General features: G+C 41.4%; 1 protein-coding gene across 2 annotated transcripts in view; it reads right to left on the reverse strand.

Moving 5' to 3' along the window:
* Positions 1-224: 224 nt before the first annotated feature.
* kif6 (kinesin family member 6) overlaps positions 225-13749 on the reverse strand; it is a gene marked incomplete at its 5' end in the record, with an annotated part of 54571 nt that continues 41046 nt past the window's right edge. The window contains 8 exons of one of the 2 annotated variants that reach the window (XM_084569179.1): positions 225-654; positions 1058-1173; positions 1949-2053; positions 2169-2258; positions 3107-3195; positions 4300-4435; positions 4582-4669; positions 5344-5394. In XM_084569179.1, the coding sequence (XP_084425305.1) occupies positions 638-654; positions 1058-1173; positions 1949-2053; positions 2169-2258; positions 3107-3195; positions 4300-4435; positions 4582-4669; positions 5344-5394 (692 nt within the window). In that variant the 3' untranslated portion in view covers positions 225-637. Of the gene's footprint in view, positions 655-687; positions 1174-1948; positions 2054-2168; positions 2259-3106; positions 3196-4299; positions 4436-4581; positions 4670-5343; positions 5395-13749 lie in introns of those variants that run through there. The other variant, XM_084569178.1, reaches the window with a different exon arrangement.

Consider the following 13749-nt stretch of genomic DNA (forward strand, 5'->3'; position numbering starts at 1 on the left):
GGCTGACAATTGTAAATATGGTGTTGGGAAGTGAATTTTCTTGGGTAATTTTCCAGTTGAATCCCTCAGGAAAAGAAGCCACAGCATTTGCAAGAGAGGAAATGTAAAGTACTACAGCGTACAGAACGTACAGATCAGGTAGAGTGGTGTGTGTAACTTCTTCCATAACTGAAGAACAGTAATCCACATAATAGCATCTCACAACTTCTTTCCTCTTGATTTAATAGTGTATGCAATTTACATTTAAAAAAAAATAAATAAAAAATAACAGACAGTATTATTTGCATTTAGAGTATTTTTTCTACATGTGCAAATTCATTACATTACACCAAATTACGGGAACCCACAGCTTTCCGACCGTCCGCTCCTTCCTCTGATATCTTGAGACAACATTTGTTCAGATCAGATTGCCGGCGCAGGCCGCTGTGATTTACACTGATGGTGTTTATATCACTGGCCCCATCGCCAGGAGGTCACTAAGTGTGTGTATGCATGAGAGAATAACACAGGATGTGTGGCGCGCTTCGGACAGAAGAATATCACACGTCTAACACATTTACTAGATCACTCTTTCACCTGGCAGACGTGGCGGTCCAGTGAGTGGTCAAATGACGGCAAACTTCCTTAGAATTTCATATCACTGCTTAGGTGGGCCTGAAAATATGAATGAAAAGGGTTAAATATGTGACAAGAGAATGCTCTTCTATCAGGAACTAAAGCGCTTTCTGTTCAGGAACAAACCCTTATTGACAATCCCTCCACACAATAACTGCTTTCAGTTTGAAATTATGATCCATTAGTTTTGGCAATGTTTCCTACACTTCCCAGCATGCAGTTGTAAGGGATTGCACCATACAGGGGTTACCAAACAACCAAGGAAAGGGGCTTCCCTGTCAAAACAAAGTTGCTACACAGCTTTGTAGTGTCAAGTTAAAGAGGCATGAAATGGCCAAAGTGGAGAAAGAAAGAAAGAAAGATGTTGGAGAGCAGCTCATTTTTCTAATAAGCTAATAAGAGGCAGTGTGTAAAGCATCACACCACCGGATGGCAGTGTTACCTGTCCTGTTGAGGAGATCCTGCCTGGCCCTGACAAACGCCAGGATGTCAGCATCAGCCTGCTGGTCTCCAGTCAGTGGAATAGAGGAGGAAGAGACTGTGGTGGGGGCCAGGGCCCTAAAAAAACCCCACACAGTATTACTATTCACACAGAGACGCAAATGATGACTTCTTTGAAGCTGCATTTGTGGCATTCTGGACACCACCACAGTAAAATGTTTCTACTGTTCATGCTCCAAAAGTTTAACCAGGTAATAGCTCCTCATATTATAGAGCCTCTGTATTAAACAATAGTGTCTCTGTGTTGTGAGTGAACTGAAGGGGAACAAAGGCCTATATGTGTAGTGTTTTACTGCGGTTGTAAAAAAGTAAGTACGGCAGCAGTATCCAAGTGAGACCCTGAGTGTTTGATTTGTGAACAGAGTTTGTAGACATTACTTCACAAAGACATAAAGATTTATGGGCACATTCGTAAGTGGAGAGAAAACACTGCACAGCTATAAAGTCTACACGTCCAGGCTGTATGTATAGATTTAAGAGCTACTGCCAACCTATTGGATACAGTATGCCACTGTGCTGTGTGCATTTGGCCATACACTGGACATATGTGGAAACACACATGGTTTCTAAATTCAAAGATCATCTGTTTGAAGTTCTTGGTGCCGTATCCTGAGGTGAATAATCAAACAACGCAGAGGCCTGAGCTCAAGATGTCTGAGAAATGATGGACCTCTTAACAGCTCTGTCAATCACAGGGTTTTCATTTACATGTTAAATGGTGAATTTATAATGAGGACGTTTTCATCTTGTTCCTTCAAGGTCACCATTAATTGCTGAATTTTATTTACATACGAATGTCACTGAGCTGAGAATGTCCAGATGTGTCACGTACCTCCACTCAGACGATGGAGCGGAGCCAGACACCTTCTCATCCAGGGACGTGTTATAGCAGGCTGGCACAGCTGGGAATGGAGGTGTGCTTTTGTGGCCAGTGCTTCTACAATTCACACAAATGTACTGATTACCATTTAATGGTGACAAGGACATATGGTGGCACGCAATAGGAGTACCTCACAGGAAACGTATAAGAGATTAAGTGAAGCTGGGCTGACCTGAGATCCTGAACAGGAGAGGTGGGAGGGTCTGGTTTTGGGAGTCGGCCTGCTGGAGAGTCTCTCACAGTACTGCTCAGACCTGGAGCACTGTATCAGTGAAGAGAGATTTTTATGATCACTCTGACTGCATCGTCCTGTATTTACACTGATTACTGCATGAAGTCCTGTGAAAATATTTTCTATCATCACATGCATGTCCTTATCTAAACCACAAGGGGGAGCTACAACACAAATCTATCTGTTTATGCGCACGCTTTCAGGAGGGTTCACTGAGTTGAACTTCAGATATTTTAAATGTTTTAATGCAAGACAGAATGCAGTTTGATGCAATACCTGCAGTTTAATATTATCTATTGGCCACAGTATGAACAAAAACTAATATGAATGAGTCTGAGTAGTACATAGCATGGCTAAGATCTACACACAACCTGTACCAATACTGAACTCAATTTTTCTGAGAGTACAATACTGTCACTAAAGTCTTTATCTTAGCAGATAAGGGTTTTTTACATGTCACCGTGCGAGCCACTGCCTTCAATAAAACCACCACTGTTCAAACAAACAAGCACGATGACATTATTTGAACATATACTGAATATTTGTTCCATGGAAACAAGTACTGAGGAGCTACAGGTGGTGGGCCTGTAACCAAGAGCTACTCAAGCACAGATGGTGAAAGGGTAAAAATAACATTAATGAATTGAGCAGAAATGAGTCAGTGAGAGCACTGCGCTCTGCCTGTTACTTGTCTAGCTCCTGTATGTAACCAATGAGCCCAGTAAAGACTCCCAATGTATGCCTAATGACAAGGTCGCTACATGTAAAAGCAATCATCCACACTTTTAGTCGGTGTACATTTACACTGCTGCAGGGTAGGGAGGCAAGGCAAAAAGCAGTCGGGCTGCCTTTACATCACTCCAAAGAAAATGCCTCACCGATATCCTGGAGTGCCAGGTGAAGATGGCTGCAAGGTTCCGTTCGGTGACCCTGCGTGACATCTGGCTGTGGCCGCTGACTCAGGCTCCTAGTAACATTTATTGAGAAATGATTGCACACTGCTCAACAAAAACAGCATTCCGCGCTGATGAGAGTCAAACACAATGTGGCCATATGTATTTTACATGTAGGGGCAACAGAGGACCTCAGGTATTTTGGATCCTCTATCACCACCATGTCTCACTCAAACTTTAAGTGATTACATGTGTGCTGTTCAACAACAGAACAATAAATGGATGAACAAAGCACTGGATATATATTGGCGAGGAAAACAATCTGCTTCCTGCTTTAGGGACCAAAACTGCAGATGTAAGGCCGTCTGTTAGACTTCCTCCTCTTAACATTTGACACTGAATGATACATTCCCAAAACCTTGCTCGGATGTGAGATATTAGTCTCATAAGATCAAAACCAAGAGCAGAAACCAGCAGTGTCTGCTCCTCAGATGTTTCTGCTTAACATATTCTTTTGGTTTCCGAAATGTGCACAACAGCCATCAAGTCCGAGGATGGTGTTTAAGGCTTCTTTGTAAGTCAGCGTTATATGCGACCTGGGACTATTTTAAACTCTTGCGACGTTTTATTTCATCATACTGTCAAATCTTCTTTACAGCATGAGCAAAGTATTTAAGCACTAACATAAAAATATTATTTCTGACCGAAGCAGAGACTGACTTCTCCCCCACTGTGTTACTGTGAAAGCTCATGGACGTTTTGTTCTTGCTAAGACTAACTGCTGAGACGTATCAGTGCTGTTGCTGTGTTGTCTTTCAGCTGCTCTCCAGGCTCTAGTTTGGCTCACGTGGAAAAACAGGTTTCTGTCTATTTGCTTCATGCATATCTTCCCACCAGGGCCCATTCGGCATGACGACGAACAGAGGCTGCAAGGGTCACACTGGTGCCACGAAAGAATCCGAAAGTCAAAGACACAGACACATGCATTTCAACTTACAAACACACACACTAACATGTCCACAGAGACCAGGACTACACAAAAGAAAACATCCATAAATACAGAGACAAAAATAATGAGACAAGACTAATGTCAGAAACGTATACTAGCCATTCCATCTTGCTTATAGAAGCTTCATGTGAAGTCACACTGAGAGCTAGAGAAAGGTAAGGTCAGTCACCTGCAAACTGGAGGCCTCTTGGCTCCACCACTTATGGAAGTCCTTCTGGAGCTTGACCTTTGCTCTTTCCAACAACAGCTGCAGATGTTCAATCTCTGTCCTCAATGCTTTTAGGCAGCCAATGGTACTCTTGTAACTGACAGGAGATAGTAGCAGCACCAAATTCATCTTTGGTTCGTGTTCGACAGCATCTGCTGTGTCCAATCAATCCAAGCAGGAGCTTGGAAAAAAAACTATGAAAACATTTGGTATGGTAATTCATAAAAATGCACTGTAACTTACAACATTTTTTCCTGCTCAATGTTTTTGAGCAAGTTTTCTTCCACTGGGTCAAACTCTTCCTCAACATCTGTGTCATTCCCCATGACACCTACAGGCAGAAAGAATGACAATTTAAAGATAGCAATATGGATATACCCTACAAATTCATATACTTACAAATGAAGTTATATATCAGTATATTGCTTTATGTTCAGAAACTAGCAAGTGTCTGTACACGTGAGCGCACTTCCTTCAAAGACAGAGTTTAAACTTTTGGAAGTGGATAATAGAAGCCAGGCTGCTGGGAAGTGTTCTCTGATGCGGGACTCAAAATAACAACAAAAGCCTTTGGCGCCTGATTGGAGGGAGATGTTTGTGTGCTTTACAACCAGATTTCCTCATCAAAGCGTTTATGTCACTGATCAAAACAGTCAGAAAAGAGTAAATGAAGGAGTCTAAGAGTTGTGCCACCCAGTTTATGGTCACTGAGCTTCCAGTCACTGAGGCCTACTGAAAAAGCTTTGAAGTGGCCACTGGTGCACATAAAGTACAGTACAAGAGCACCCACCATGTGTTCAGTGTTTACCAAGCCATTCTGAGAGGAGGTCAGTATCAAACAGACACTTGAGGAGTCAACTGTTTGAATTTGAATTTAAGTTCCACAAACGGGCAACATGTGGAGATGTAAGTGATGCATGTGGGCAGATGGAAATGATGCCGTTCTTCCACAAACACATGGTTAAAGTTTTATTGTGAGAATATCCTTCGTCAGCTTGATCTTACCAAGAGCAGCCCTCTGTCTCCTCCGCATCTCTAACTGCTTCTTCAACTCAGCTGAGAAAGACAGAGAGAGAGAGAGACAGGTCTTCAAGCATTTCTCAAAAGAAATACATAGAATATAAGGCAAAGCGCATGTATGTATTTTGCATCGGCACATGTTTAAAAAGAGGCCCATCCTGTTACATGTATGACACACTGCTCCTGAAAAATGTGAAAACGATCCAACTCCTTCCATCCACTGGAATAAGTAACATTATCCACCTCTTCAGTTTTATACCACTATAAGACAGTATTTTAGCTGTCTTCGTGTTAAATGATGACATTTATAGTTCCCATCTGGTACCAGCACTTGGTTTAATCAGAGGGCCTCAAAAGAACAAAGGAGATATCTTGATTTATTGCAAAACTAAACTATCATCAAGGGAGTGCCACACTGAAATAAAGGTCAAGATTTAAACCACTCAAAGGCCTTTCATGCTGATCACAAATACACATTACGCATTTCTAAGATGCAAAACGTCAGAGCAAGTTAGTTCAACCAAAGAACAACCACTAAGTATGTTCCACTTCAACATTTCTTAATTCAATTCAATTCAATTTTATTTATATAGCGTCAATAACAATACAAATCGTCTCAAGACGCTTTACAAAAACCCGGCCTGAAACCCCCAGAGCAAGCCTGAAGGCAACGGTGGCAAGGAAAAACTCCCTTTTAACAGGAAGAAACCTCGAGCAGAACCCAGCTCATATGGAGGGACCCATCTGCCTAAGGCCAGCCGGGTACAGACAGAAGAAAGAGAGAAGAGAACAGCAAAGAGAGAAGAGAAGAGAACAGCAAGATAAACATACATCTGTCATAGATACACATATCTGACTAAAGTGTACATGTGGAATCTTATGATACAAACTGATGATGTTACATGACAGTTTGAAAATGTAAGAGGAATCATAGGCAGGTTGGAGAATTGTTCATTCAGGTAGGAGTGGATAACTGCAGGATTCCATGAAGACTGGGCAGGCTGATGAGACCACGACAACAGATGTAGTATAGAGCTCCACAGGAAACGCACAACTCCAGGCCAGAGATACTCACAAGAAGAGGGGGGAAGAGGGGGGAAGAGGGGGGAAGGGGGGGAAGGGGGGTGGGACACACACAGCAGTAAACATTCTACATAGTAATAGCACAGAATTGTATGACTAGTAGTATATAGGAAATTAGAGGGCAAGAGCTCTGTGCCAGAGAAAAGAAAGTGGAGGATGCGAGAGAGGAGAGAGAAGAAAGAAGGAGGACATGTGTTTGGTGCATCGTCCCCCAGCAGCCTAGGCCTATAGCAGCATAACTAAGGGATGGTTTAGTCCAGCCCTAACTATAAGCCTGATCAAAAAGGAAAGTCTTAAGCCTGACCTTAAAAATAGAGAGAGTGTCTGCCTCCCGAACCCAAACTGGGAGCTGGTTCCACAGGAGAGGAGCCTGATAGCTGAAAGCTCTACCTCCCATTCTACTTTTTGAAATTCTAGGAACCACAAGTAGGCCTGCACTTTCAGACCGAAGTGATCTGCTGGGATGATATGGTACAATAAGGTCTTTGAGATACGATGGAGCTAGGCCTTTAAGGGCCTTGTATGTAAGGAGGAGGTTTTTAAATTCTATTCTAGACTTTAAAGGGAGCCAGTGAAGAGAAGCTAAAACTGGAGTAATATGATCTCTCTTGCTAATTCCTGTCAATGCTCTTGCTGCGGCATTTTGAATCAACTGGAGGCTTTTTAAAGAGCTATTTGGACAGCCAGACAGTAATGAATTACAATAATCCAGTCTGGACGACACAAATGCATGAACTAGTTTTTCAGCATCACTCTGAGACAGGATGTTCCTAATTTTGACGATATTACGCAGGTGAAAGAAGGCAGTCCTGGTCACTTGCTTTATGTGACATTTAAAGGACATATCCTCATCAAATATAACACCAAGGTTTTTTACAGTAGTACTGGAGGCCAAGGTAATGCCATCCAAAGACACCATGTGATTAGATAATGAATCTCTGAGATGCTTAGGACCAAATACAATAACTTCTGTTTTGTCTGAGTTTAAGAGTAGGAAATTACAGGTCATCCAAGCCTTTATGTCTTTAAGGCATGCTTGGAGTTTAACCAACTGATTAGTTTCATCTGGTTTCATAGATAAATATAGCTGGGTGTCGTCTGCATAGCAATGAAAGTTTATGCCATGTTTTCTAATAATCTTGCCTAATGGCAACATGTATAACGTGAAGAGTATTGGTCCTAGCACAGAACCCTGAGGAACTCCATAACTTACTTTTGTATAAGTAGAGGAATCATTATTGACATGAACAAACTGGAATCTGTCAGATAGATAGGATTCAAACCAGTCTAATGCAGTTCCTTTAATCTTGACCTCACTTTCAAGTCTCTGTAGTAAAATATTATGATCAATAGTGTCAAATGCAGCACTAAGATCTAGCAGAACAAGTATAGAGACAAGTCCACTGTCTGAAGCCATGAGGAGATCATTGGTAACTTTAACCAAAGCTGTTTCTGTACTATGATGAACTCTAAAACCTGACTGAAACTCTTCAAACAGACCATTCCTGTTTAAATGGTCACACAACTGATTAGCAACAACTTTTTCTAGAATTTTGGAAATAAAAGGAAGGTTGGAGATTGGTCTATAGTTGGCTAAAACATCTGGATCTAGAGTGGCTTTCTTGAGTAAGGGCTTAATTACAGCAACCTTAAAAGACTGAGGCACATATCCTGTTAATAAACATAAATTGATCTGGTTCAATATGGAGGTGTTAATTAATGGAAAAACTTCTTTGAGCAATTTAGTTGGGATTGGATCTAGAAGACAGGTTGATGGTTTAGATGCTGTAATTGTTGAAGAGAGCTCAAGAAGATCTACTGGGGAGAAGGATTCCAGCTGAGAAAGACAGAGAGAGAGAAACTTAACATAACATACGTAACATACCATTATGTGTTGCCCAATGAAGGTCATACGAACTTAACTAACTACAAACTGCAACCCCACAGATGAAGGATGTTTGAGCATTTGTGAATGACAAAGAAATCTACTGGCTAATATTCTGAGCAAACACTGAGCAACAGCTTGATACGAACACTGAAAATAAGACGACATTTTGGGATTCAGATGGAAAATCAGCCAGATCAGATCAAATAATTATTGAATGAGGACACTTTCTAGACAACACTGGATCCTGCACTTCCAATACTTCCAATACAACACTTCCCGAGCTGAGATACACATGTAAATTCCCAGAAAGAGATACAGAGGATCCCATTCAGTGGTTTACAGGGGCAAATTACTCCTCAAGATGAGACAACTGGACTTTGGTCCAGTACTCTGATGTTACAATAAACACTTGTTTTGTCTTGATGTCATGTAATGTACTTGTTTCTTTGTCAGAACATTGTCTTCAGTCAGGGCGTGCCGCTGAGTTATAAGCTTCCACAGCCCTTTGAATGAACTCCTGTGACTCCAGTGAGCCAGGAAACAACATGTCGGAGGCTTTTGGATCACTGGCTCTCTTGTGGCACGAATACCGGGTTAACATATGGGTAAGTAATTTATGTCTGGTCTTCTGTTTACTCTGTCTCTCTTCCCATAATTGAAGTAGTTGATTACCCCCACTGAACCCACTGAATATGTGATGAAACGCTTGAATAGCAGAGGCCTGCTGTAAAGTAAATGGGCTAAAACATATCATGTAGGTTATTTTTGAGGCCATTTCTGTCTCATACAAGACTATGTTGGAGCTCTGTGTTGGAGGTTAGGTTTTCGATAGGTGTCAAAAGGAGATAACTTTACTCTGAGCTCAAAGATGAGAGCAATAAATGACCAGTGTAATTAAGAGGCAGAAAAAAAAGCATGAAATGGACACTGAATGCCAGCGTCTTCTGTGGTGAGTTTCCATTACAGTCCCCTGGGTCTCATACATGTGGGCTGTGCAGCTGCTCTTTCTGTAACTGATCCTATCACCAATTTAAAAGCTGAGGTTGCGGCTTCAAAGACGACAAATCCAGATAAAGTATTATATTGCACAAAGAAAAAGGGTGTGGGGAGTTACCTTTTCGTGCAACACCTTTCAGGTTGGCATAAAAGAGTTGCTTTGTCAAAGTCCCCTGAGATTGGTTTGCACTTTGTCAGCATTCTAGTGCAAAATGCTTAAAAAACGTTTTTGCAAAGTGTCCGTGCAACCAGCTCATCTCTTTAAAACTCGTCACAATCACTTTTTCAAAGTGAACCACTTTTTGGGGTTTGGGTAGACAGTGGAGACGTGAATGGATGATGTGAAACAGTACAAATGACACACATGGACATATTGTGCCCATGATGACAGTGTTTTTCCAAATGCCTCTGGAGCAAGAACCAGGGTTTGTGGACTTCTCACATAGCATGTGTTTGGGGAGCTGAGAATGTAAATGAACTGAGACGCCCTGTGGCTTCACATTGTGGTCAGGTAGACAGCATGAGTCTTCTCAAACTGACACAACTCCCTCAAACATGACCCACAACTAATTGATGTAGAGTCTTCTTTCATAATAACATGAGGGGATTAAAAAATATTTATGCTATAAGGATGCTATGATGACAGGATGACAAAGTGAAAGGAGCACTTGAAGCCAACATAAAAAGAAATGGAGCGAACTCCATCTGTGTGTCCTTGCATGTAGTGAAGCGTTTTCAAAAACCAAAGACCAGGCAATGGAACAGAAATGTCAGGGTGGGATATTTTTCTGTACTACCTTTGTGTAAATCTTTTGTATTATATTGCAGACAACTAGTGGTTGTAGCAACAGCATGATGTAGCACATCCTTACTGCTCAGAGCACAGGTCTGTACCAAACAGCAGTTAGACAAATAGTTAGAGGAGCAAGTTCACCTACTGGTTCACAGACCACTGCAAGGCTGACTGAGACAGACTGCAGCAGTGGCTTTGACAGCAGTCATATCTGGTCTTTCATTGTATTTGTACAGAGAACTGTATTGGAGTCCCTGTTTTCTTGAACCCGATCTGTTCTATGTAATAGAAGCTCCATGGATGCAAATGCTTGAATTTGCATTGTTGGGCAGTAGCGTGTAGATACAAGACAGAAATATGCATAGCACCACATATTCAATGATAAATGCGCTGTCACTGCCCATATCCACAATCACAGCTTCATAGAGCACAGCCCGACGGAGCAGCTGCAGCTATTATCACAGACAGTATACTGCCTTTTGAAAGAACTAATGAGCAGTAAATGCTTTAAAAAACAAAAAACAATCATCATCATTCTCCAGAGGTTCCACACCATTCATTTACACATGATGAATATCTAATTTGTTAGGGCCCTGGTCCCTGATTTGCCTTTTAGGGAATATTCTGCCCAAGCAATGTTAAACACGGTTAAAAAATATTGCTGCTGCTGATGGGAAACTGTAAATTACAAACTACAAAAAACATATTTAACTCAGAGAGATGTGTATTTGCACTCCTCAGAATTTTGAATATTTTTGCATAAAAATGGTCGTGGATTGGTTGATTCCAAACTCTTAGAGATGGTTTTGTAACCTTTCCCAGCCTGATGAGCAATAACAACTCCTTTTCTGAGGTCCTCAGGAAGCTCCTTTGTTCATGCCACAAACCTGTTTTTTTTAAACAAACCAGGGCACCGAACAACACCTGACTCTGATGAATGTTGGAAAAACTTCTGAACAGACTGTAATTTGCTGATGGTTTTAGTAATTTTATGCAGCTATGTAGAACATTTTGAGAGGTACAAATATACACTATATGTATGTTTGAAGAGTCAAACACTTAAGGTCAGGCCAAACTGTGGAAGCTCCAAAAACAACTACACATTTAGCAGTGCAGCGAACTGAAGCAGACACAAAAAATAACAATTTGCATACGTGTCAAGTAATAGTAGCGTGCGGTGTGCTTACCGGTATACTTAATTTCACCTCAGTGCTCCTATCCTTCTTTCAGGACAAGACTGGCTCGACAACACAACCTCCTCCAAACCGCACAGGGTTTCCCCCCCACACCATCAGGAGACGTGCCGTCGTCTTTAAGGACCGGTTTCAGGCTACAAACCTCAATAAATATCTGGTCATTTTTGTGGCCTGGAGATTAAATGTGATATGCCGCATAAATACCAGGGTGAGCTCAAAGTTCAAGCAACACACATGCGATCCAGCTTCTCAACCTCTGTTTGAGCGGGGTGTCCACATGTGTGTATGAAGAATTAATACTGTACATCATCAAAAATATAAAATCCTGAAGAATAAAGGTAGCAGGTTCACAGTAAATATTTAGACTAATAAAGAGCCACTACAAGTGCTGCATAAAAGAAAAATAAAGGAAACAGAGGTTGTTAACACTGAACAGAAGGCTTTACTAAACATATTCTGTTTTTATTGGACAACTGTGTTCATGACAGTGTTGACTGAGGCCATAAGCTAAGCAGGGACATTACATAAACCACTTTAATGAGCAGTTGATAACATTAACACCACTAATAAATCATAGCAACAGCCGTGTAAAATCTAGCTCAAGGTTGGCAAAAAGACGCGCATGAAGAAATAACCCTGTTTGAGTCATCCTGCAGTGTTCTTTCTCAAAGGCTTTGGAACGACCTTCTTGGTAAATGACATACATTTCAAACTTTCTAATGCAATTCATCTCAAAATCTTTGGGTCATTTCAGCAAAGGTTAGCAGAGGATGACAGTGGGATACCAAAGCAGATACCAGATGCTCCACCTAAGACTGTACTGCATGAATCCCCCAACATCTGGCAGAGCAATCCAGGGATGGCGCTAAATTCCAGCTGCCCTACACCTTTCATACTGTAGAAGATGCGCACCACCGATCCCTCTGAATAAACATATATCCTTGCACTTTTTGGACCAAAGGGCTCAGAACGTATACTCCTCTAGTGGGACCAGATTCCGAAGCCATATGCTGTGGCCAAGAACAATAGTGTAAACCGGGCAAATGTTTTGACACTGGAGGTTCCTCGAGCTACCACCTCTCCCTTGCTACTGACCCTCATGCTGGGTACATCCATCAGAAAAAGCTAAGCATGCTGACTGTTTCCATGTTCTACATTTACCATGAGACACAGGTGGTGTAAAATTTCCAAGGAGGGCTTCCAAGATGGCCAGGAAACACACTGAACTAAACATTATAGTACTACTTTCCAGCCAGCAAAGGCAAGCACCTTCCACTAAAAACACTGTCTCTCATCCTTGAAGAATGCAGCTCCATGCACCTAACAGTGTAATACCATTTGACAGCGTCAAGATGTTTCTGGGGAATGTTTCCAAATTTGAATACGATGAGGAATTTGGTTGCTAAACCTCAAATAAAAAAAAAGTTAAAATCGTCGAAATCCAGTTCTTCCTCACTTTATCCGCACGGTGTGGGCCACACAGTGCTGATGTCTGCAGAACACATTTGAAGATTTAATATTCTACATGCTGTCTTTGCTGATTTCTGATGTGATATATGACATAGAGAGCTGCGTCAGCACCTTGTGGAGTAAATGCTGAAAAAAATAAAAAAATAAATTAAATTCCAACGGTGATAAGTGTATGCTGGCACCTATTAGGGTAACAGGCGAATGCTACCAAACCACCAAGCGTGATCTGAGGCAGCAGAGATGCCTGGCACCGGTGGAAACCTATCCATTCCAGTGGCATGTGAAATGAGCCACAAACACACACAGGCCAGGGAAATTCATAAATGTAGCTTGCGATAGTAAATGCAAACCAGATACAGCCCTTATAACACATCTTTAACTGCTCTGAGTTTACTGGAAAATTCTAGCAACAAGACATAATCATTTAAACTTATTGCCACTGGTGACACTGATGTTTCTGTGAAAGGCAATGGATTATGACATGTTACTGAACTTAAAAGCAATATGAACGCTTTGCTAACAAGGCAATTTGAAGGATCTTTTGTATCTTATAAAATAAAAAACAAAACAGATTAATGGACTATCAGTTGCATCAAAGCCCTGACACACCATAGCATATCCGGAAGTCTATGCTCAAACCACAGTTTCTTCATTTGGTATCGTAGCAAGACTCAGTCCATGTCAGAATGTGAGTCTGGTAATAAACCATTTGGATTTCATTATGGGGCGTGTTTCAACCAATAAAGCGAAAAACTGGATAGTCCTAAAACCAATCAGGGCCATTTTTGTTCACAGCATTTAGATGACCTGTATGAGTATTTCATAATTACTCTTGTATCCATCACTGCCTAAAGCCCACTCATGGGATTTGATTGGTCCGGCAGATCTTTGACAGAACATAATCAATGCCAAACGGAGCAATCCCAGACCAGGTTTCCAGGGTAGAATCTCACAGCATTGTCCCA

The sequence above is a fragment of the Chelon labrosus genome (assembly GCF_963514085.1).
Source record: "Chelon labrosus genome assembly, chromosome: 20".
Lineage (NCBI taxonomy): Eukaryota > Metazoa > Chordata > Actinopteri > Mugiliformes > Mugilidae > Chelon > Chelon labrosus.